This window comes from Cavia porcellus, unplaced genomic scaffold, assembly GCF_034190915.1.
Source record: "Cavia porcellus strain 051 isolate PalLab524CR breed Dunkin Hartley unplaced genomic scaffold, mCavPor4.1 scaffold_3, whole genome shotgun sequence".
Classification (NCBI taxonomy): Eukaryota; Metazoa; Chordata; class Mammalia; order Rodentia; family Caviidae; genus Cavia; species Cavia porcellus.
The window spans coordinates 45,218,102-45,241,437 of NW_026947486.1; the positions used below are offsets into that span (position 1 = coordinate 45,218,102).

General features: G+C 37.7%; 1 protein-coding gene, 1 non-coding gene and 1 pseudogene across 2 annotated transcripts in view; 1 reads left to right on the plus strand and 2 right to left on the minus strand.

Moving 5' to 3' along the window:
• Magt1 (magnesium transporter 1) overlaps positions 1 to 23,336 on the minus strand; it is a 64,652-nt gene that overhangs the window by 26,787 nt on the left and 14,529 nt on the right. The window contains exons 2-7 of the mRNA XM_005004168.4: positions 19,120 to 19,289; positions 15,945 to 16,062; positions 8,583 to 8,723; positions 7,701 to 7,841; positions 5,859 to 5,948; positions 5,205 to 5,268 (exon numbers count right to left, since the gene is read on the minus strand). Coding sequence (XP_005004225.2) covers positions 5,205 to 5,268; positions 5,859 to 5,948; positions 7,701 to 7,841; positions 8,583 to 8,723; positions 15,945 to 16,062; positions 19,120 to 19,289 — 724 coding nt within the window. The remainder of the gene's footprint in view (positions 1 to 5,204; positions 5,269 to 5,858; positions 5,949 to 7,700; positions 7,842 to 8,582; positions 8,724 to 15,944; positions 16,063 to 19,119; positions 19,290 to 23,336) is intronic.
• LOC111757146 (5S ribosomal RNA) lies at positions 8,310 to 8,428 on the minus strand. Its single transcript, XR_002791516.2, has one exon. It is a non-coding gene; the product is annotated as a 5S ribosomal RNA (ribosomal RNA).
• On the plus strand, positions 19,910 to 21,057 carry LOC106027923 (serine/threonine-protein kinase H1-like; annotated as a pseudogene).

Here is a 23,336-nt window from a genome sequence, read left to right on the forward strand (position 1 = left end):
ATTTATATGTCTTTTTAGTTTATATGTCTATAGGAAAATTTTAGTTCTGTCCTGCTTTGTTCTGTTTCTCCCCTTAATATAGAAAGGATAGAAATACATGTTAAGACTTATGCTTGTGTAAAACCTATAAAGAGTTTATGAGAACTGATCTTATGATGCATGATGAAATAAACAAATACTTTGAAGGAAAGAAAGGGACACTGTAGTACCCAGTGCTGATTCCGGAGTGCTATGATGTGAAATCCAGCAATATTATTAAATTTGTTCCGAATGATTTTAATCTAATAAGTTTTGTTAGTTCTCAACATAAATGAAGATACGGATAAATGCATACATGTCTAAGTGTAGAGGATTGATAGCTGTATTACTTAGTTTTTGTTGGATAGTTGAACAGAACTGTTTGCAGTCTCCCTGGCTGAATTCCCATTTATGTGTTCCACTTTTGTATCTTGAACAACTATTTGTGGGGGGACAATATGTGTATATCAACTAGTGATTTACTACTGTTTATTTCTTTTCTTTGAAAGTATGTACTATTTTTTGACCGTTTTCTATTTTGTTTTGTCTTTAAATGATAATAAAAAATCGATTTCAAAAAAGCTTTATTTTTCTTTAGATAGTTGTTTGTAGGTTGCTAACACTGAATTCCTTTCTGTTATTTGTAGAGGTATAGTTAAATGCACTTAGTAGGCATTTGCTATATGCAATATTTGGTTTTTCTTGGGGTTTTACAATTTAATCATAGGTTTCTTTTCTAAGGTTAAGGGTGGTACATTATTAGTTCTTATGGTATGTCAATATCCAGTTTGTCTTAGAGTACATTGCTGTTGCTAATTCTCTTGATATTGTCAAGGTCACAAAATTATTGGTATTAATAGGATTTCTCTCTATGTCAATATGTAGACTACTTTTATGACATTAACAATAGTGTGGCATTACCTTTGTAACATTAATAATAGTATAGTAAATTCCCAAGAACTGGGTGCTGGGACAATTACATGGTATTACTCTCAAATTAACAGAGGTGACCATGATCAGGATCTAGGGACAGAAGTAAAGGACTATAGTTAGCCACACTCTGGGTATATCACTAAAAAAAGCAGATTAACTAAAGAAATCTCCGTAGCAGCAATAAAACCTTTCCACTAAATGCAGCCACATACCTAAACACAAAACAAACAAACAAAAAACAACAGAAATACAAGAAGATCAAGCAACAAAGTGCCTCCCAAGAGTCCTGCCTCTCCCAAAGTCAATCCACGGAGGACTAACAGGGAAGAAAGAAAAAGTCACATAGCTAAATTATTCAAAAGGATAACAAAGGAGATTAAATATCATGGACCTTACAGAAGACACTAATAAAAAGTTAGCTGGAAAAAAGTCATCATCTCATGGTGACACATGCAAACCCATGTTTACAGCAACACAATTTATAATACCTAAATCTTAGGAACAGCCCACATGGTCATCAACAACTGAATGGATAAAAAAATGTGGAGGATGCCAGGCATGGTGGCACACTCCTATAAATCCCAGTAGTTGGGAGGCTGAGGCAAGCAGATTGTTTCAAGTTCAAGATCAGCCTGGGCTACAAAGTGAGCCCAATGTCAGCCTTAACTGCATAGCAAGACCCTGTCTCAAAAAGAGAAAAAAAAAAGTATGTGGTGGAGGCAGGCATATGGTAGGATTGCTGAGAGTTCAAGACTAGCCTGGGCTACAAAAGGAGCTCAAGGCCAGCCTAAATTACATAGTGAGACTGTGTCTCAAAAAGCCAAAAAGAGTTGTGTACTACTCTACTGTAAAAAAGATAGCCAGGCATGGTGGCATGCACCTTAATTCCAGCACTCAGGAAACTGAGACAGGAGGACTACTGCAAGATCGAGGCCAGCCTGGGATACACTGTGAGTTTGAGGCCAGTCTGCATTACATAGCTACACAGCACTCTGTTTCAAAAAACCAACAAACAAAAAAAACCTTGAAAACATAAAGGATAAACTTGAGGCATTTTGAGGTAAATGGACACACTCTGACACCATAGACTTTAAGTAAAATAAAACTGATATGAATTTAAATATCACATTGCTTGGTGTGAAAAATTCAAAATATAAATATGGAACAAAATTAATAAACACTTTTTTTCTTGGTCAGGATATTTTTTTTGGTCCAACTCCCAACCTTGTGTTTGCCAGGCAGGTGCTTGTGCCTCTGAGCTACATCTTCAGCCTAGGATAGATACATTTTGATGATAGATAAAAGAACTCAATCAATCAAATTTCCCCATAAGGTGAACACTGAATCTAAAGAATTAAATTCATGAATCCAGGTACCACTGTAATAGAAAGTAGGAAGAACATTTTCTTTTTTTTTTTTTTTTTGGTCTTTCTCGTTTTTATCGGTACCAGGGATTGAACTCACGACTGCCTGCTTGCAAGGCAGGTGCTTATGCCGCTGAGCTAAATCCCCAGCCCCGGGAAGAACATTTTCAAAGGGAAGGAGAAGCAGAGATGGGGGAGCGGAAGGAAGGAATTTAAAGACAAAGGATAGAAGAAAAAAATGGAGATAGAGCTTTAGCAAATGGGAAGGGGAAGAACGGGAGGGAAATGGGACCAAAAAAACAAATTAAGATGTGTTATATACATATAAAAATTGTCCATGATGAATGTGATCAGTATGTACAGCAAACACATCTTAATAAAAAATTAAAACCAAAGGGATTTTGCGTGCCTGGCAAGTGCAAGGTCCTGAGTTCGATTGCTGGTACTGAAAGAAAAAAACCACCAGTGGGACATGGTGACACATGCTTGAAATCTTAGCACTCAGCAGGATGAGGCAGGAGGGTAACCATGAGTTCAAGACCAGCCTGAATTAGATAGAACCCTGTCTCAAAACAAACAAACAAACAAACAAACAAAACCAATATAGGTATGTATAGAAAGGCCTTATTTTAATCAGGTGACAAATCAATGACCAACATCATGTTAAACAGGGGGAAACTGAATACTTTTCCTCTAAAATTAAAGAAAATTTGTCACCACTACTATCCAGTTGTTCTTCAACATAGATTCTAGAAACATTAGCCAGAGTAAACAAGCAAAAGAAAGAAATAAAATGGATTTATGGCAGGCATAGTGGTACATGCTTATAATCATAGCACCTGGGAGGCTAAAGTACAAGATCACTGCAAATTCAAGGCCAACCTGAACTGTATAGTTAGACTCTGTCTCAAAAAAAAGAGAGATCTATAGGAAAGGAAGAAGTCAAATTATTATTTGTAGATGATATGATTCTCTGCATAGAAGACCACAAAAATTCCACCAAAAGACTCCCAGAATTAATAATCAATCTTGGTAGCACAATGAAAAGTTAACAGCTTTCTTATGCACCAATAATAAAGAAGTGAAAGATCTCTACAATGACTACAACAGTACTCTGATAAAGAAGATCAAAGATGACAACAAAAAAATGGAAAGAAATCCTGGTTCCTTGTTAAGCAGATCCAATTCAGTCAAAATGGTCATATTTACAAAACTGATATACAGATTTAACAAAATCTCAAAAAAATAGTAAGGTAGGAGAAATCACAATTTCAGACTTCAAGTTATATTACAAAGTTGTAGTGATAAAAATAGTATGGTATTGGTTAAAAAAAAACATGCAGATCAATGGAAGAAAATAAAGAAAGAAAAAACAACTACAATCACATTTAGCTTCTTGATCTTTGACTTACGGGTCAAAAACTTACACTTCCCAGAGTTATAGCTCAATGGCACAGCACCTGCCTGGCAAGTGCAAGGTCCTGAGTTTGATTCCCAACGCTCCCTCCCCCTCAAAAAACTTACTCTGGAGAAAAGATAGCCTCTTTAACAAATGGTGCTAGGAAAACTTGCTGTCCACATGCAGAAGACTGAATCTAGATCAGTATCTCTCACTGGATAGTAAACTAAAATCAAAACTGATCAAAGCTCTAAATATGAAAACAGGAACACTGACTCTGCAGGACGATGAACTAGAAAAAACTCTTGAAAACATAGGCATAGGCAAATACTGAATTTCTGTGACAGAAAACTTTAACTGCACAGAAAATAACAGGCCCCCACAATTGTCAAGCAGATGTTTATGCTGCTGCACTATATTCTTGGCTCTGTAATTCTTATCTATTCTTCTAGCTTATAGAGGAATCCATTTTTTAGATGTCAGAAAATAAAAATGGCTTGGGCTATGATAATAAAAACCTACCTTGCTATTCAAGAAGATATAACAATAAAACATATGTAAAGCAGCTGCAATGTTCACAGGAAACATTACTCTGTAGGCATGGTGTAGCTTAAAAATATCAAATATCACTGTGTCTCTGACGAACTACTGCTTTTTGACTCAACAGAGAATACTGTTTAAAATCTTATCAGTAAGTATGAAACACCCCACACTTATGTAGAGGATAAGTTATTCAGGTTACAAGTAGAAGGAAAAAAAGATCCAATATGTATATGTACCAGTTCCCCAAGATGAATGTAATTATTATGTATTGCAAACATATATTAATGAAAAAAGAAAACATAACTTCTCAGTAGTTTTAATTTATAACCAAGATGCAGCATTTCAAACAAAGAGTTTAAAGACAAAAATCTCACATTCATTTAAATTTGTAGGTTTCAAAGAAATAGAACCTTGGATCTACTTCAAAACCTCAAAACCTAGTATTAAACACTTTATGCTCAGCCTCTTCTCCCCATCTTTGTTCTTTCTTTTTCCTTCTTTTTTTCTGCAGGCTGGGGCCAGAATTCAGGACAGTACATATATATTAGGAAAGAGCACTACTAGTGAACTAACCCCAGCCTCTTGCTTTGTTTTTCAAAACCATACTTCATTTAAATGTTACCTAAACCCTACCCTTACTTCAAATTCTTATAAAAAACTCTTACCTTTCTTTGGTAAAAGGACATACCAGACTTCCTCTATCAGAGGAAGTCTATCAGGGCACACTCTCTTGTATCAACAGGCTAATAAACCCTACTTTATTAGGCTGCAGATTTGTCCTTGCGGTCTCTAGCTAACTGATCTAAAATGTATGACAGGGTAATATGATTTCTGAAGGATATTATGACCTATATTAGGAGAGCAATTCCAACCAGTCTGTAATACTACATTGTGAGAAAATAGGCAAATTAAAGTGCAGCAACCGATAATTATTGTAAAAAGGATACTAAACAGAAGAACAATGTGTGTTTCAGCTACAAACTGGGCTTGACTGCTTCCATGGATATAATTCTGCAGTGGGAGAAAAAAGTTGATTCATTAATTATAAATTAAGTTCTGGTATACTAACCCTAAAATGAGCTACTTAAAACCCTATGAAATTATTAAGTCACTTGATGCATGTAAGCTTATAACATACTTTGAGTCAGTGGCATTTATCAGCAAATACATTTGATTACTGTAAAGATTTCTGTATTTTTATATTGTACTTACAGTCTCAGCAACAGAACACATGAAAAACTAGTATTTGTACAAGACCATGCTTGTACAATAGAGACTATGTTTTTATCAACATAACTGATAAAACCCAGCAGGTGCCTATGAACATTTAGATACTCAAGTATTTGACTATTTTTTCTATTTACTTGAAGGCTTTCATTCTGAGCCAGCTTACTCAAAATGACTCACCAAATGGGATAAGAAACTTTCTACTTTTAAGAGTACTTCATGATCTTTTCAATACCTGAAGCTTGATAATACAGAGAAACTGAAAAGTCAAAAACTACTTCTAGTTCCTTCATATGCTGGTACTGGTCTCACACAGTAATAATAACCATTAAATTAATTTTGGTATAAAAGAACAAATCCTGGAGTTTTCTTACCACATGTCCTGTGTGAGGATTCTTATGAGCATATGGTGGTCCTCTTATATGGTTCCACATTTGACCAGATGTCATGGCAAGCACGAAACACTAGGAAACAAAAAATAATGAAATACTCATGGCCAAAAACAAAAAGAAAAGGAAAAAAAAAAAGACTCATGACCAAGTCTGGTCCTACTTTAGTTTTTTTGTTTGTTTGTTTGTTTTGGTTTAGACAGGGTGATGCCATGCTGTTCAGGTAGCCTAGGCTGGTCTCAAACTCACAGCAAGCCTCCTGAGTACTGGGATTACAGGCAAATGCCATCATCCCCACCATGCTCTCTAGTCCTACTTTGATTACATTAGTAGGTATATAAAATATTAGATCTGTTCAGATAATTAGTGAAAAATTTTCTAGCTACATAATTTATTTACTAAGGTTTATATTTCATGCAACAATCACATTTTAATAATGCTTTAAAAGGAAAATACTACTTTAAAATTATAATGAAGCTGATGTTTCAAAACTGAATACTAAAGATACTAAAGACTTTTGTCCCATTGTTTATTTATTTATTCATTTACTGTTTGTTTGTGGTACTGGAGGTTAAAACCCAGAGCGTTTGCATTGTAACACCCCTAGCTCTTTTTAATTTTTCTGTGTATTTTTGAGACAAGGTCTCAGTATGAAGGTGAGGCTTGCCTTGAGCTCACTTTGTAGCCCCACCTAGCCTTGAACTCCAGCAATTCTCTTGCCTCAGCCTCCTGAGTACTAGGATTACAGTTTTGTTTTGTTTTTTTTTATTGGTATCGGGGATCGAACTCACAACCGTATGCTTGCAAGGCAAGTGCTAATGCCACTGAGCTAAATCCCCAGCCCCCAGTTTAATTTTTTTTGAGACAGTCTCACTAAGTCACCAAGTTGCCCAGGACTCAAACTTACAATCCTTCTGCCTCAGCCTCCAAGAGCACTGGGTTATACCTGTATATCACACCTGACATACTGAAGACTTTTTAAAAGAATTGAAGATTTTTATAGATATGACAGTCTATCATTTCTTTTTTTTTTTTTTTTGTCTTTTTCATTTTTATTGGTACCAGGGATCGAACTTACGACCGCCTGCTTACAAGGCAGGTGCTTATGCCGCTGAGCTAAATCCCCAGCCCCTAGTCTATCATTTCAATTGCATAAAAAGCAGATATAATCAGTTATTTGAAGCTTGGGCTACCCTACTGAGATAATGGAGAAAACAAACTGATTTTTTTGTCTTTTTGAGACAAGATTTCCACTATGCAGTGCAGGCTGGCCTTCAACTTGCAAGGATCCTCCTGCCTTAGCCTTCTGAGTGCTGGGATTATACACATATGCCACCATGCTCAGCTAAGGAATGTAAATGCTATGTAGTGCAAATATGTACTAATAAATAAAAAAAAGTCTTCTAATGTCCAAAAAACAGAAGCTTATCTAAATATATTAAGAATTTTTAGTCAAATAACTTCTTTTCTATAATTGGTATGTAGACTAACATATCAGAGGTTTAAATTTATGTTCAGACACTAAAGATGTAGTTTTCTGTTGGTAGTTTCATGTGCATGCTAAAATATAGGATAGGTACTATTTGCAACAGTAGCAAAGACAATTTTTAAATTAAGCAAGGATACAAGTTCTAAAATTTTTTTGTTTTAAAATCTACTCACCAAACTGGTGAGGTGGCTCACACCTGTAATCCCAGCACTGGGAAGCTGAGGCAGAAGGACTGTTGTGAGTTCAGCCTGGGCTACAAAGTGAGCTTAGTGCCAGCTTGAACTATATAATGAGACTCTGTTTCAAAAAGACAAAAAAATAAAATAAAATCCACTCACCAAAGCTGCAAAAGCCCATCCTGTTTTATTAAAGAGAAATTCCATGTTGCTTCTTCGAAGATACACAAGTCCACCAATGACAGCCAAAAGCAATCCCAACATAAGAGGACCAGCATAATTTGGAGGTCTAATTACCCTAATCTAATGGAGAAGAGAGAAAAATATTTTATTTATTTATTTAGAAACAGGGTCTCACTATGCAGTTCAGACTTGTCTTGAGCTCACTGTGTAGCCCAGGCAGCCCTTGAACTCAGAGTGATCTTCCTGTGTCAGCCTCCTGAGTACAGTACCTATGTATGTACTACCACGCCTAACATTTTAAAGCATAACATTTATTTACTAAGTAAATAATAAAGAAAATGTGGTTATTCTTGGAAAAAACTATGCTTTTTTCATTTTATTCCAATTAAAACAGTGGCTCTTGTATTCTAAAATGGGGTGGAACTGGCATAAATATTTTGTTTAATCACACTATAACATCTTTTAGACTACAAAGGATTGCTAGGTACAACTAGATAGCCCACAGTCTTAAGAAGGTCAAAAGAATGATTTCTAGGCTGAATTTAAGAGGGTAACAGCAGAAATTTTATAACTTCACTCTTTTTTTTTAGCCTACAGCACCCGGTATTCCCAGGTGGTCTCCCATCCAAGTACTAACCAGGCCCGACCCTGCTTAGCTTCCGAGATCAGAAGAGATCGGGCGCGTTCAGGGTGGTATGGCCGTAGACAACTTCACTCTTTTATCAGATGATTCTGTTAAATATTATTTATGAAAGAACTGCCAGACTATTACTACCTCAATGATATGGGGCCAAGACCAATTATTACCTCCCAGTAAATTTCAAGCAGCAAACTAATTTTCTGTAATGTTGGGAAACTTACATTAACATCAGTTCTGTCTGCAATCCACCGGGCAATCTGCTCAGCTGAAAAACCTCGCACCTGCAACTCATATGTGTCACCTCGTTTGGGTTTCCCTTTTGCAGGAAAGTTGATGAAGGTTGGAGCAGAATTCATGTTTAGCTGAATGAATAGCAGCCCATGAAATTAAAAATTATCAAGAAAACAATGTTAATGGTAAGTAATTTTACGAAGGTGAGGCATTTTACAAAAATGAGGAAGCTCAGATTTAGATAAGTGATTTGCAGGTGGAGCCAGGATTCAAACACAAGTCTGACTGTGACCTTAACTATTATTCTTTACTCAGGAAATATAAATTTCTAGCTAAGAAATCTATATTGTACTCCACTAGAATGAGAATTTCACATACCATAGATATTTTAATCTGTTCAGTGATTATGCACAAATGAATATATCCATGAGCACTAAAACTATCTTATGTGGCTAATGCAACCTCCAAATAGAGTACAATACTTTCTGTGTGTGTGTGGTAGGGAAAATAAATTCAGGGGTGCTCTACCACCAAACTGTATCCATAGCTTTTGTTTAGTCCCCCCAGTTGCAGTTATTACAAGCGTAGGCTACTTACTGTGTCCAGCTAAGGTACAAAGTGTGATCACAAAATATGGTTTGAATATTTAAATTAAAACTATTTGTTACAAATTGGGTGTGGTCATACACACCTCTAAATCCAGCATTCTTTTTTTTTAAATTTTATTTAAAAGGAAAAAGAGAAAAATAGTCTGAACTACTTAGCAAGTACCTTTCTATACACAAAAAATAAATTTATTATAATAAAAGATATTGCCATTATTCCAATAGTGTTCCTCACTTTGAACACACTTTCATTGTATGTACATTCTTAAATATGGAGAACAAAAGATCAGGATAATGATTGAAAATCTTAGCCAGGTATGGTGGCACATGCCTGGAAAGGTAGCACTTGAGAGGCTGAGGCCAGCCTGGCTTACAAGTGAATTCAAGACTAGTCTGAATTTTGTAGCAAGATTTCATCTCAAAAACAAAAACAACCAAAGAAAATGGCAGTAAAAAACAATACAAAAAGCTGTATACAGAAAAAGTTAAGTAGTCTTTTTTTTTAAATGGAGACAGTCTTCCTAAGTTGTTTAGGCTGGTTTTTAATTTATGATCCCCTGCCTGTTAAGTATCTGTCATTACAGGTGTGTATTATCATTACCAGAAGAAACAGTTCATTCTAATGGGTTTCAAAAATGTTTATTGATGAGCATTATGTCTCTCTTTTCTCATCATGAGATCATGATATGTTTGAAAAGACAACACTGGAATTGCTAAAGCAAAGAAACCATAAACCTCTCATCTTCATTTTATCTTTCATACATGGTTTAAGTATTACTTGTGCAAAACAGAGTCTACGTCCTACAGAAAGTTTCTGACCAATTCTCTCAACAGGTAATCCTATAATGGAGAATGAATTATGGGAAACAATCATAACTTCAAAATAATTTTTTTGGTCTTTTTCGTTTTTATCGGTACCAGGGATCGAACTCACGACTGCCTGCTTGCAAGGGAGGCGCTTATGCCGCTGAGCTAAATCCCCAGCCCCATTCAAAATAATTTTTTTAAAAAAAGAAAATCTTGCTGGGCACAGTGATGCATGCCTGTAATCACTGTACTCTGGAGGCTGAGGCAGGAAGATGGCTACAAGTTAAAGGCCAGCTTGAACTACACAATGAGATCTTACCTTAACGAAACAAAACAAAGCAAAACCCTTAAAAATAATTTAGTTTGGACTGGGGATTTAGCTCAGTGGCATAAGTGTCTGCCTGGCAAGTGCAAGGTCATGAATTCAATCCCCTTTAAAAAAAAAAAAATCTAGTTCTCGAAAGTCGCCGTTCTGGGGCTGGGGATTCCAGCATGGGGTGGGAAAGAGACTCAGCAAGAAGACAAAGCACAGCTTCCCTTGGCTAGTCGGTATGTATGCTGGGAAACCTTGGGCTGGTGGTCTGGGCATCTATTTGGAGGATGGCAGTGTACATTGTGGCAACCATGGAGGATTTCCTTTTGTCTTGTTTTATTTTTATATCTGGTAACCTGAGAAACTATTTTGAAGATAACAATACGCAGTATAACAACCATTGCTAGTTCCTAACATCTTGTTTTGAAAACCTATATAGTTATAGTTTTTGTTGTTTTGCAGGTTTGCATCTTGATTTTTCTGTTCTTTCATTTTTCTATTTAAAATAAAAAATATACACTAGATACTGTGAATTGTGAAGAAACTGTTCAAAAGAAAAGGCAAACTGTAATAGGGGAAAGGAAGAATGGGTAAAAGAAAAAAATACATGCATACGTAAGATAGTCAAGGTAATTATACAGCTAGCTTCTGTTTGTTCCTTGAAAAGAATGTTTTGTGCTTATATTGTTTAGACAAGATATCATGCCAATGTCCTGCACTCTGAATTACTACAATATGCAATGTATCAAGTACTGTAATTGTCCTGCTACCCTGTTTTGAAATTCGTTTTCACTGTTTCTCTTTAAAATGAAAGTTTAAAAAAATAATCCAATTCTCATCATTCTTGCCACTTACAGTCATCTTTTATGAGTATCTTTAGTTGTGCTATCCTGGCTGCCTGAATATCCTATATGGATTCAAAAGTTTTACTTTCCATGGCCATTTTGACTTTGGAGAAGAGCCAGAAGTAGAATAGTGCCATATCTGGTGAATAAGTTGGAAAGGGACAGATTGGTTCCATAATGTTTTTACACAACTATCTGTATTGGATGGTACCTGGCAGGAACATTCACTATATATTTGACCACAGCTTATAAAGACAAAATTCCTCTTGCCTTATGGAAAAGTATAAAAAATTGCTGTTAGAAGGGTATTGTTATGTGTGTAGAACCAAAGCAAAAGAATTGCAAGAATGATGAGGTAAGTGTCTTCAAAGTGATGGGGGAGTATTCTGAAGGAAAATAATGGCAATGTGTTTTTCATTGTAATAAATTAAAAATATTTAAATAGTCACTTTATTTTAATCATACCCTATATACTGACTATTGTATATTATTATTACTCTGGCCTATGACTGTATAAAATGATGAATTAGTGAATAAATAAATAAACCCTTTGGTTACTAATGTCTATGGATTTTTAGGGTTTTGTTAATGTGCACAAAGCATCCAAAAGCAGATTAATTCTGACTATGCTGTCAAAAGTTCAATTTCTGTGTCTAAAAAGGAAAGAACCAGACCATGGACAGTGTTTATTCCACCAAATACTGCCCAGATTTTTTATTTTTACTTTTTAGTACTGAGGATTGAACTTATGACCTTGCACTTGCCAGGTAAGCGATTATAACACTGCGCTAAATCCTTGGCCCTCATTTTTTTATTTTTTGAGATGGAGTCTTACTTATGTAGCCCAGGCTGGCCTCAAACTCACGGCAATCCTTTTGCCTCAGCCTTCTGAGGGCTGGGATTACAGGTATGCACCACAACTGATGATATTGAGCACATTTTAAGCCAAAGTCTTTTTATTCAGCATTTGTTTAGTTCTACCTTTGTGCCAAAAAAAAAACCAAAGCTAAGTAACATATAAATAGATTTCCCTAGGAAATTAAAAGAAATTACAGGGTTAAAGAACCAATTCCAGCTAGGTGTGGCATAACACACTTGTAATTTCAGCACTTGGGAGGCTGAGGCAGGAGGATTGCCACAAGTTTGAGGCCAGCCTAGGTTACATAGTGAGTTCAAGGCCAGCCTGAACTACACAGCAAGTCTTTATTTCACAACAAACAAGCAAGCAAGCAAACAAACAAAACAAGAACCAACTCTAATAGTTGGGGATATAGCTTAGTGGCATAGTGCCTGCCTGGCAAGCACAAGGTTGTGAGTTCTATCCTTGGTATCAACAAACAAACAAAAATAAAAATAAAAACAAAGCCAGGGATTTAGATCAGTTGCTCAATCTTGTCTGGTAAGCATGAGGTTGTGAGTTCAATCCCCAGCACCAAAAAAAAAAAAAAAAAAAAACCAACCCACAAAAACAAAAACAACATCAAGAACCATTTCCAGTGTATTAGAGCAACAACTTCCAATTTACAGATCTGAGTCTAGGGCTGGGGATTTAGCTCAGTGGCAAGCACAAGGTCATGAGTGAGTCTAGTTATATATATTAATATGTACCAGCAAAAAATATAGTATTAATTTATATCTGTTTTTTAATATATATGACACTATTATTTTGCAATATGCCTTTAAAAATTCAATCATGTTGAATTTATATGCTTGAGAGTACATACATACATACATTTATTCTCACAGTTGTTAAGAATTGAGTTACTGTTAAGACTTTTAGGGTTTTCATTTTCTTTCTAATTAAAACTAATATGGGAAGCAGGCAAAGTTCAATGATAGAACACTTGCTAAGCAGTATGTATGAGACCAAGATTTCATCCTCAGTATCACAAAAAAAGTTAAAATCAACATTTTTGTACATATCTTCCTGTACATATGTGAAAATGCCCTTCTAAAAATTGAAGGATAGATCACGGGACAGAAATACTTTAAAATAGGTATGTATAATCAAATTGCCCTCCAAAGTGATTATATTGAATTTATAATGCTACTCAAGGTAGGAAAGTATCCACTTCCCATATCCTTGCCAAAAATTGGTTTGATGGATTAAAGATATATGTTATCATTACTGTAATATTTTATTTCTCTGGTTATTAACAAAATTTTTTTTTGTTACTGGGGATTGAACACAGGGGCCCTGTACTGCTGAGCTGCATCTCCAGACATTTTCATTTTGAAGACAGGATCTTGCTGAGTTGCCCAAGAAGGGCTCAAACTTGTGATCCTCTGTCCTTAGGCTCTAAAGTGATAGAATTCCAGGCATGTGCCACGGTGCCCAGCTAATAAACATCTATCCCTTCTTCCTTTTGAGCACTCTCTTTCCCTTTCATTATCACAATACCTATTATACATTTTGGATCTTATTACTCTCAGTTTTTTACACTAGGCAGACAATATGATATTTACAAATGTGAGTTTGATTTATTTTGCTTATAAGAATGGTCTCAAGTTGCCTCCATTTACCTATAAAAGCCTCAAAATTGTCCTTCTTTAGAGCTGAGTAATATTTCACTGTATAAAAATATCACATCTTGGCAAAAGACATGTATGCAAGTATACTATATATGTACATATGTATGTGTATACAACATAGATAACTATACTACTAACCTATTAGTTCATTCAAAAGAACAGGTTGTGCAGTTGTTTGATCACTTTTTGCAAGCCTAAATCTTGTAACCTGAACAATTACTTGTAAGATAACAATAGGCAATATAGTAACTAGTGTTAACTCCCTACTATTTTTTTCAAATTCTGTTTTTTTAACTTTTCTTAAAAAAATAACATCACTTTTTAAAAAAATATCTTGTAGACAAAACACAATAGAGTGAAAAGCTAAGAAATGAATGGAGGGAGGTGAAGGAGAAAGGGGAAATAAAAAGAATTAAGATATATTATGTACAGATACCAACTCCCTGTAATGAATGTAATCATGATGTTGTTTATTTGTCCTTTATTTTTGGTGCCAGGGATCAAACTCAATGACCTTGTTCTTGCCAGGCAGGTGTTTATTCTGCTGAGCTAAATATCTGGCCTTGTCTTATTTTTTTGAGACAGGGCTTCACTGTGCAGTTCAGGCTGGCTTTGAGCTCACATTGTTGCACAGGCTGGTCTCAAACTTGCAACAATTATCCTGCCTCAGTCTCCCAAGTGCTGAGATTTCATAGTGGTTTTGATTTTTATTTTCATGATGATTAGTAATGTTGAACATCTTTTCATTTCCTTATTGACTACTTGTATATCTTTTTTGTAGAACTGTCTATTCAATTTCCTTTTTTTATTTTTGGGTTTTTTTTTGTGTGTGTAGTCCTGTGGATTGATCACAGAACTTCATAACTACTAGGCAAACTCTCTACTACTGAGCTACATCCCTGTCCCTTTTTATTTTTCTATGTTGACATTAGGTTCTCTCTAAGTTGCTGAGGCCAGCTACCAACTCTCAATCCTCCTGTCTCAGCCTCCTAAACAGCTGGAATTATGGTGTGTACCATCATACCTGATTGCTTTACCCATTTTAAAACCAAGTTGTATTCTGTTGTGGAGTTGTAGAAGTTGTTTATATATTATGAATATATATATAAAATGTTCAAGGACAGCTCGAACTCCATAGCAAGATCTTGTCTCAAGGGGCTGGGGATTTAGCTCAGCGGCATAAGCACCTGCCTTGCAAGCAGGCAGTCGTGAGTTCAATCCCTGGTACCGATAAAAATGAAAAAGAAAAAAAAAAAAAGATCCTGTCTCAAAAAACCAAACAAAGGGGCCAGGAATTTATCTCAGTGGCATAAGTGCCTGCCTTGCAAGCGCAAGGTCATGAATTTGATCCCTGGTACCAAAACAAATAAACCTCCAAAACAACAAACCACTGTGAGATATCACTATCACCCATTAGAATTATTTTTTGTTTATATAACTAAATATCTGTATCTACACATGTATTAAAAGAAGTGTTGGTGAGGAAAGGGAGAAAATGGAACACATGTGCATTGTTAATGGGAATATAAAATGGTGGAACTGCTATGGCAGTTCTTCAAAACTTAAAAACAGAATTATCATACAATTTAGCCATTCCACTCCTAGGTATTACACAAAAGAACTGAAAACAGAGTTATGTACCCATGTTCATAACAGCATTATTCACAATAGCCAAACAGTAGAAGTAGCCAAAGTATCCATCAACAGGTGAACGTATAAACAAAATACAGCATATTCATACAATATAACAGTATTTGGCCTTGAGCAAAGAAAGTCCTAAGCCAAAAAAGAAAGGAGGAAGGAAGGAAGAAAGGAGAGGCTGGAGAATAGGGGATGCAATGTCTTGGGTACAATCCTTAGTAACACAAAAGAAAGTTCTGACACATGCTATAATATAACATCAACTTTGAGGACATGATGCTAAGTGAAATGATAGTCACAAAAAAGACAAATACTAAATGATTCCACTTATATAAAGTACACAGAGTAGTTATAGTCACAGAGACAGGAAGGTAGGAGGTTATAAGGCTTGGGGTGGAAGAAATGGAAGCTATTTAGTGGGTACAGAGTTTCAGGGTTTGTTTGCTTTTTGACACTGGGAATTAAACTCAAGTTTAGCTTTTAGTTCATTACTCTAGATCTTATACAGGAACAGTCCTATTAAATTTCTTGTATCCACTGAAAAACATGTATTGTACTTCATTCATATTTTATGTCTTCCTACATAAGAGAATAAACCAAAGATCTTACCATCTGAAATACATCAGAGCCTTCATCGAAATCTACCATAGCAAAGAATATCCTGTTGGTAAATGCACTGGAATATCGCCAAGAGTTTGCCAGGATTTGAAATTCTTCATCGGCTTGCCTGGACACAATCAGATTTTGAAGATAACATATAAAACAGTTTCTAAAATCAACATGGTGTATCAGCAGCTATACAAAGTCCAACTAAGCAATAACAATTTTTTGTAGGAGAAATATTAAAAATCATTCAGGAGTAAGTCACGCTCTGGTGACAAAGTTAGGACCAAACTTTGTTCTGGCATAAAAAGTCTTACCTCAAGTATTGGAGAGTTCACCAAAATTAGTAATTGGGTGATTCTATTTCAGAATTTGTGCCTGTTTCTTTGTTTTGTTTTACTTTGGTTTTTTTTTTTTTTTTTTTTTGGTGCTAGGGATCAACTCACAACCTCACGTTGGCCAAACAGGCACATACTCTGCTGAGCTAAAACCCTGGCCCTTTATGCCTGTTTCTTATACCAAAGCTCTTTCGGTGGTCATTAGAGAAATCGAGTTAATTGATTTTGTGAGGTTTTTTTTTGAGACAGGATCTTGCTAAGCAATTCAGACTGGTCTTGGACTCACTTTGTAGCCCAGGCTGGTCTTGAATTTGCAATGATCCTCTTACCTCAGCCTCCAAAGTGCTGTGATTACAGGCATGCGCCACCACTCCCAGCTCCTGTTTTGTTTTTTAATATGCAGGCCTTGAAATGCCAGACTCTAGTGATTCTTCTGTCTTTGCATCCAGGACTACCTTCCCATACAACTGCAACCCCCTCTATACCTCTATGCCCCACCTTTGCTGCAGCTCTAACCCAGGGCCTCATGCATATTAGGCAAGTGCTATATAGCACTGAGCTACACTCACACAGTTCATAATGATTTTTAATACCTTAAATTACTTTTTTGTGATACTGAGGATTGAATTCAGAGCCTTTGCACTCAGCTATATCCCTAGCTCTTTGTTATTTTATACTTTGAGACAGGGTCTAAGTAGATTAATTGCCCAGTCCAGACTTAAACCCACAATCTTCCTGCCTTAGTATCCTACAGTACTAGAATTATAGGCACGTGCCACGAGGGCTTTTATTTACTTTTTAATTCATACTCAGCATATATCCATAAGAATAAGCACTGTGGAGACAAATATCTTGACCTTGTCTCACCCCTGTTAAGAATATTTATTAATGGCTAGGGATATTGCTCAGGAGCACAGTGCCTGCCTGGCAAGCACAAGGTCATAAGTTTAGCAGGTAGAGTATTTACTAAGAAAAGCTAACAAAGGGCCAGTGATTTGGCTCAGTGGTATAGGCACTTGCCAGACAAGCATGAGGTTGTGAGTTTGATCTCCGGTACAAAAAAAAAAAAAGAAAAAGAAAAAGAAAAAAAAACTAACAAGGCTCTTATGCAGTGGCACATCCTAGCTACTTGCGAAGCTAAGGAAGGAAGATCATTTGAGCCCAGGAGTTCAACAATAGCCTGGGCAACACAGTAAGATCTTGTCTTTAATAAATAAATAAATAAATATTTATGTATGTATGTATGTATTACCCAGGTGTGGTGTGCATGCCTGTAAATCCAACACTTAGCAAGCTGAGGCAGGACTGCCATGAGTTTGAGGCTACCCTGGGCTACATAGTGAGTTTGAGGCCAGCCTGGGCTACAGTGAGACCCTGTCTCAAAAAAACCAAAAATATAGATATATACAGAAAGATACTAAAAAGCAAAAGCTACTTAACATTTAATATCTACTATATTTAATTATCAATGCTGTTTATTTTTTGGTATCAGGAATCAAACTTAGGGTCTTGTGTTTGCCAGTAGGTATTTTGCCACTGAGCTAAATCCCCGGCCATATGATGTTTCTGTTTAAAGGAATAACAATCTGTTCTGGAGATCATTCAGAACAGCAAAATCAAATTGATAAATCAATGTTTGATCAAATTTTAGTGAGATTAGTCTGTATCTCCAAGGTTAACAAACACTATAAAACATAGACAATAAAAACACATCTCTAAATCATACATCTTTGTCTTTTAAAAAGTAATTTTTTAATTGACAAATAACTATACTGTACATACATTTATAGAATATTGTGATGTTTTGAAATATGTTTATTTGCAGTTGCACATGCCTATAACCCCAGTACCGAGGGAAGCTGAGGCAGAAGGGTGTAAATTTGAGTACCACGTAGGCAATTCAATGAGACCCTCTCTCAATTTTAAAAAAGAAAAGGGAAGTAGAACATGGTGTCCCTGAAATCGTAGGAGGATCCCAAGTTCTAGCCTAGACTGGGCAATTTAATCAGACCCTGTCTCCCTGTCCTGTGTTCCATTTCTACCTCCAATCTTCTAGTAACCACCTGTCTACTTTGTGCTCCTTTTGAGTTTGACTGTACTATATTCCACGTGAGATCACAAGCTTCTTTGTTCTTTAAGAGCCCCTTGCTCTCACATATTCCCAGATGAAGTCATCATTATGGCACAAATAAACATCTAAAGTTTCAGATAGACTACTAAAATTTGGGAGCCTGTACCTTTCAACAATGAAAGAGTACAGAGCCAGGGATATGGCTCGCAGTGCAGCTCCTGCCTGGCAAGCATGAGGTCCTCAGATCGATTCCTGGTACCTCCCCCAACAAATAAATAATTGAACAGTATTTCTTTTGCCAACTTTCTGAGGTTATTGTGATAAGAGTATGAGGCTAAAAATATTCATAAATATCAAAACACTACATCAATGGTATTGGTATAGTTATAGAATTTGATACAAGTTTATAAAATGGTTTATTCATAAATTATTCATATGATGGTGACACTCCCTTATTTATGCTACCCCACAAACATAAGAGTACCAAGAATTAATCATAAAAGAGAAATAGTAGTATGTGTTATTGTAACAAATATTCTAAGTAAGGTATACACATTTATGATTTGTATACCTACTGAACTAAATTGGCTCTTCTGGGATTAAGAAAAGATTAAAAATCCTATGAGTTGGGGCTGGGGATTTAACTCAGCGGCCTAAGCACCTGCCTTGGAAGCAGGCAGTCGTGAGTTTGATCCCTGGTACCAATGAAAAGGAAAAAGACAAAAAAAAAAATCCTATGAGTTAATTTTGATGTGTAGTCAAAAGTTCTTACTTGCAAACAACACACTGTCTATGAAGTTGGAGAGCAGTGAACATGACAATAACGGAGTAATTTCTTGGCGGGGCTTTAACAAGGCGCCGGAACTTGTCTCCATTCATTCTTATTACAGGTCTTTTGTTGGTCCACTCCATCAGCTGACTAACCTTTTCAGATAACACCATCTTAAAAAGACAAAGTAAATATGCAGTTAATATATTCAATTTGCAATTATTCATTAGTATGCATTTGTAATGCACAATGACTACGCACTTTCATTGTGGGTATCTGGTACATATGCATGGCAATATCTCTTAATTCTTTTTATATTTTCTTCTCCTCCTCCCTCTCTCCATCTAATGGTCTCATTTTAAAAAGATCAATCTGCCCATTTTCTCTTTCATTTTGCTCTTTATTTATACTTTGAGTTTTTCATATTAGAGAAATCATATAGTATTTAACACACGCATGATGTAATTTATATGTCTCGCTGCTAGGCAGCTTTGAACCACTAGTGGTACATGAATGACTCTCCAGCCTAATGGGGCTAGTGGTTCAAGCCAGCAAGAAGGTATTGAATCCATGCCTTATCTAGTCCATTTAACATAATTGTTTCTGCCACAATATTGATGGTGAACAATAGCAGCACCAACAGTGGCAGCTGTGGCCATGGCTAGGAGATGTCTGCAGAAGCACAGAGATGCCAAACAGCCCATCCTCCATATAAGGCATAAATGAGGCACTACCTGCAGAACATATCCTGCATCCAGAGTGGGCCGTGGGACAAGCAGTCTTTCCTGAGCAGATGAATCTTGTCAAGAAAGTGGGACTCTTCAGTGGAACTAAGTGATACACACAAGCATTTCATCACAGAGGCATGTCAAGTCCGAGTTTCCAGCTGCCACTCAATAGGTACCACTTGGCTACAATGTCCCATCTACCAGATATACAAAGCCTTATTCAGAACCACCATGCATGGCCAGGGTGTGTAAGTAGAGGGCCAAGTTCCACCCATGTATGACAGCTAAGTATGACACCAAGGCCTTGATTGGTGGAGACAGCTTTAGGCAAGTAGTATACATGTGGAACACCAGGCACCCTTTCAGCCACATGCCATCAGGATGAGATTGAGACCATATATTGAGAGGGGTGGGAGGTGTTCAAGTCTGAACTATACATGTTGCTCTGGGTGTGCCACACCAACATCATCTAGCTGGTGGAAGTGTTTGAAGCACAGGAGTGGGTATATATGGTGACAGATCTAGGCACAAGTGGCAAGCTCTCTGACTGTGTCATTGCTAAGAGTTTCATTAGTGACTACCACACCAGCACTACATATAGTGCTGGACAGTGTTCAATATCTGCATGCACTAGGCATCAGATATCACGACCTCAAACCTGAGAATCTGCTCTACTACCATGCAGGACACTGACTCCAAGATCATCATCACTGAGTTTGGCCTGGCTAGTGTTTGCAAGTAGGGTGAAGACTGCCTGATGAAGACAACCTGTGGCACACCTCAGTACATTGCTGTTGAGGTCCTGGTCCACCAGCCTTATACTGATTCTGTGGACATGTGGGTACTAGGCGTCACTGGCCACATCTTTTGCTCAGTAGCATTGTGCTCTTTGAGGATGACAAATGCACCCAGCTGTACCAGTAGATCTTCATAGATGAGTACAGTGACTTGAGAGAGCCCTGGCCTAGTGTGTCCAATCTGACCAAGGACTTCATTGACTGCCTGCTGCCACCCGAGAAACTGCAGTGCACACCTTGAGGTACCTGTGGGTGGTGGTAAGCATGGAAGTTTATCTATGAAGAATCTGCACCATTCCATCTCCCAAAATGTCCTAAAGTACACCTCATACTCCCAGAGCATTAGGTCTGCCTTACATGTTCCAGGGGCTTCACATGATTTAACAAGTCACACAGTGTGTGGGAGCTCAACCTGAGCTATCTGCAGGAATACAATGGTTGGGCCACCAGCTATGGCATAGACACACCATGGGCCTTGCTCTACTGTGCCATCTGGGCCCAATACTCTTTTTTAAAAGAGGCCTCATGGCCAGTGCTAAGTAGAGAATGTCTGGCTCCAGTGCCTTCTTTGTGCCCTCAGGAGACCCTTTTAACAAAGGGCCTGGGTTTGGTGATGAAATAGAGGTAGCCCAGGGGCTGAGACTTCTTTAACTGGGAGTCTGGCTTAGCATTGATACTCTATTTGGTGAGAAGCAACTCCATTTGAGTTGAGGGAAGACACAGGTTCTAGCTTTTATTGCCTCCTTCATCCTTTTACTCTTCTTGAGACCAAAGAGTGCTGCAGTGCTAGGTGGAGGCTAGGTGGTGGCTCAGTTACTTCTGGAATCCCCCTTTCATCGACAGAGCCCTCATCTCCAGGTACCCACATTCCAGGCCATCCCATTCCTTAAGATTAGGCTCCAGTGACAGATCCAGCTTTGGCCTTAGCTAGACTGCAGGCCCCAGGTGCTTTGACCAATAGTTAGATCTAAGCAGTCCCTATATCCTATCCAAGATCTTTCTTCTTTCATGTGCTGCCAGACTTGCCAAGACCTCTGGTGGTAGTACTGTGATGTGAATCTTAGCCATGATGGTAGTAGGATCACCTCAGCTCCAATCCTTCAGAGGGTTCCTGTTCACCACTCTCAGTTTCTTCTTTGAAAACTCTCCTCCTTGGATGCCCATTTCACTCCCCCATCCTTCTCAACTGTGGGAGATTAGAGAGCACCACTACTACTACCTAGAAAATGGGGGCACTTGGGCCAAGACAGAAGGTTCACCTTAGGGTCCCACTGTCTTTATGCTTTGGTACTACCCATTACTCATTCCCTTCAGTGGTCCCATTGCTATCTTCTGACACTTCACAAAGGTCCCATCTAGTGTCTAGCAGGGAACAAAAGCCAGAGGTGAGCAATAGACGCCCATATTGCAAACCCACAGTCCTCGAAAAGGAAGTGAAAACAAAGGAACTGCTGTGTTGCAGGAGGGTCCTGAGATGCTCAACTCCTTTTCACCTCTCCCAGAAACTCAGCCCATACTGTGTGGCCTGCTTCTGAACCCAACGTACCTGGGGTATTGACCCAGCTATGAGAACTGCCCTTACCCCTTTCACCCTGTGCCTGCTTCCTTTCACAACATTAACCTTCCTATCTGGGCTCCAGGCTAAATGCAGGCCTTCCAGGAAGTGGATGGTGCCAGAAGGTACATTCCCTGAGGCCTAAGCCAGAACTGTCTCAATGGGTGTTGTTATGGTTTGTGTTTAAATATTCCCCCAAAGACTCATGCAGTCATGGGGGGAGGCCTTTTAAAGGCAGCTGAGTCTGGTATTTGTGATTGGTTTGTTGTCTAATGCTAGGATTTGCAGTGTGAGCGCTGCACCTTCCCAGGGGTAGGTAGCCAGCATACAAATATAAGGGAGAGAAGGAGGCGTGCTTTTTCCCTTTTCTGCTCTTGTCACCAGCAACGGCCATAAATGGCTGCCCCTTAGCTATGCCACCTTGCCTTAGAACCAGCTGAGTATAAACTAAAACCTCCAAAAACTGTAAGCTAAATAAACATTTCCTTCTTCACTTTGGGCATCAAGTATTTCGTCTCAGCAACAACAACAAAAATAACCAAGACAGGTGTCATGGTATCCTCCTCCCAACATTAGGCTGGTTTCAGTGCGGCCAAAAGGCCAAAGGCAAAGCCGTTAAGACTTACCTAGGGACCTGCTAGCTGGGAGAGTTTGATCCCTCACATAGCTCCTCCGTGGGCAGCCTTGGGCCACACTCTTTTTCTGCATCTGCCACCTCCAGTGGGTTACCAAACTAGAGACCACTCTGTGTCAAGTTGACTGTAGCTTATAAACCCCTATTTCTGTCTCCACTGCCCCCTGAGCAGGACAGAGTAGAAAGCCCAAGCCCTACAGCTTCAGAACTTCCTCCCACTTTTCCAAATGTCTGTGATGTCCTTAAACCCTGGGGATTTATTTCCTTTTTTACCCAAGGTAGACCTAGTCCTAAGAGTAGACAGGGGAGTTTGGAGTCTTGGGCCTTTTATAGGCCCTCCTAGGTCTTCATGCCATGGACCCTGGATGAAAAATTTATGTTTTCAAGTCATTTTCCTATAAATGCTTAAATTTATTTCTTATAGCACATTAGTACTCCATTGTGTATAATTACATTTTCTTTATCTATTCATTTGTTGCTAGATATATGGGTTACTTCCAAGATTT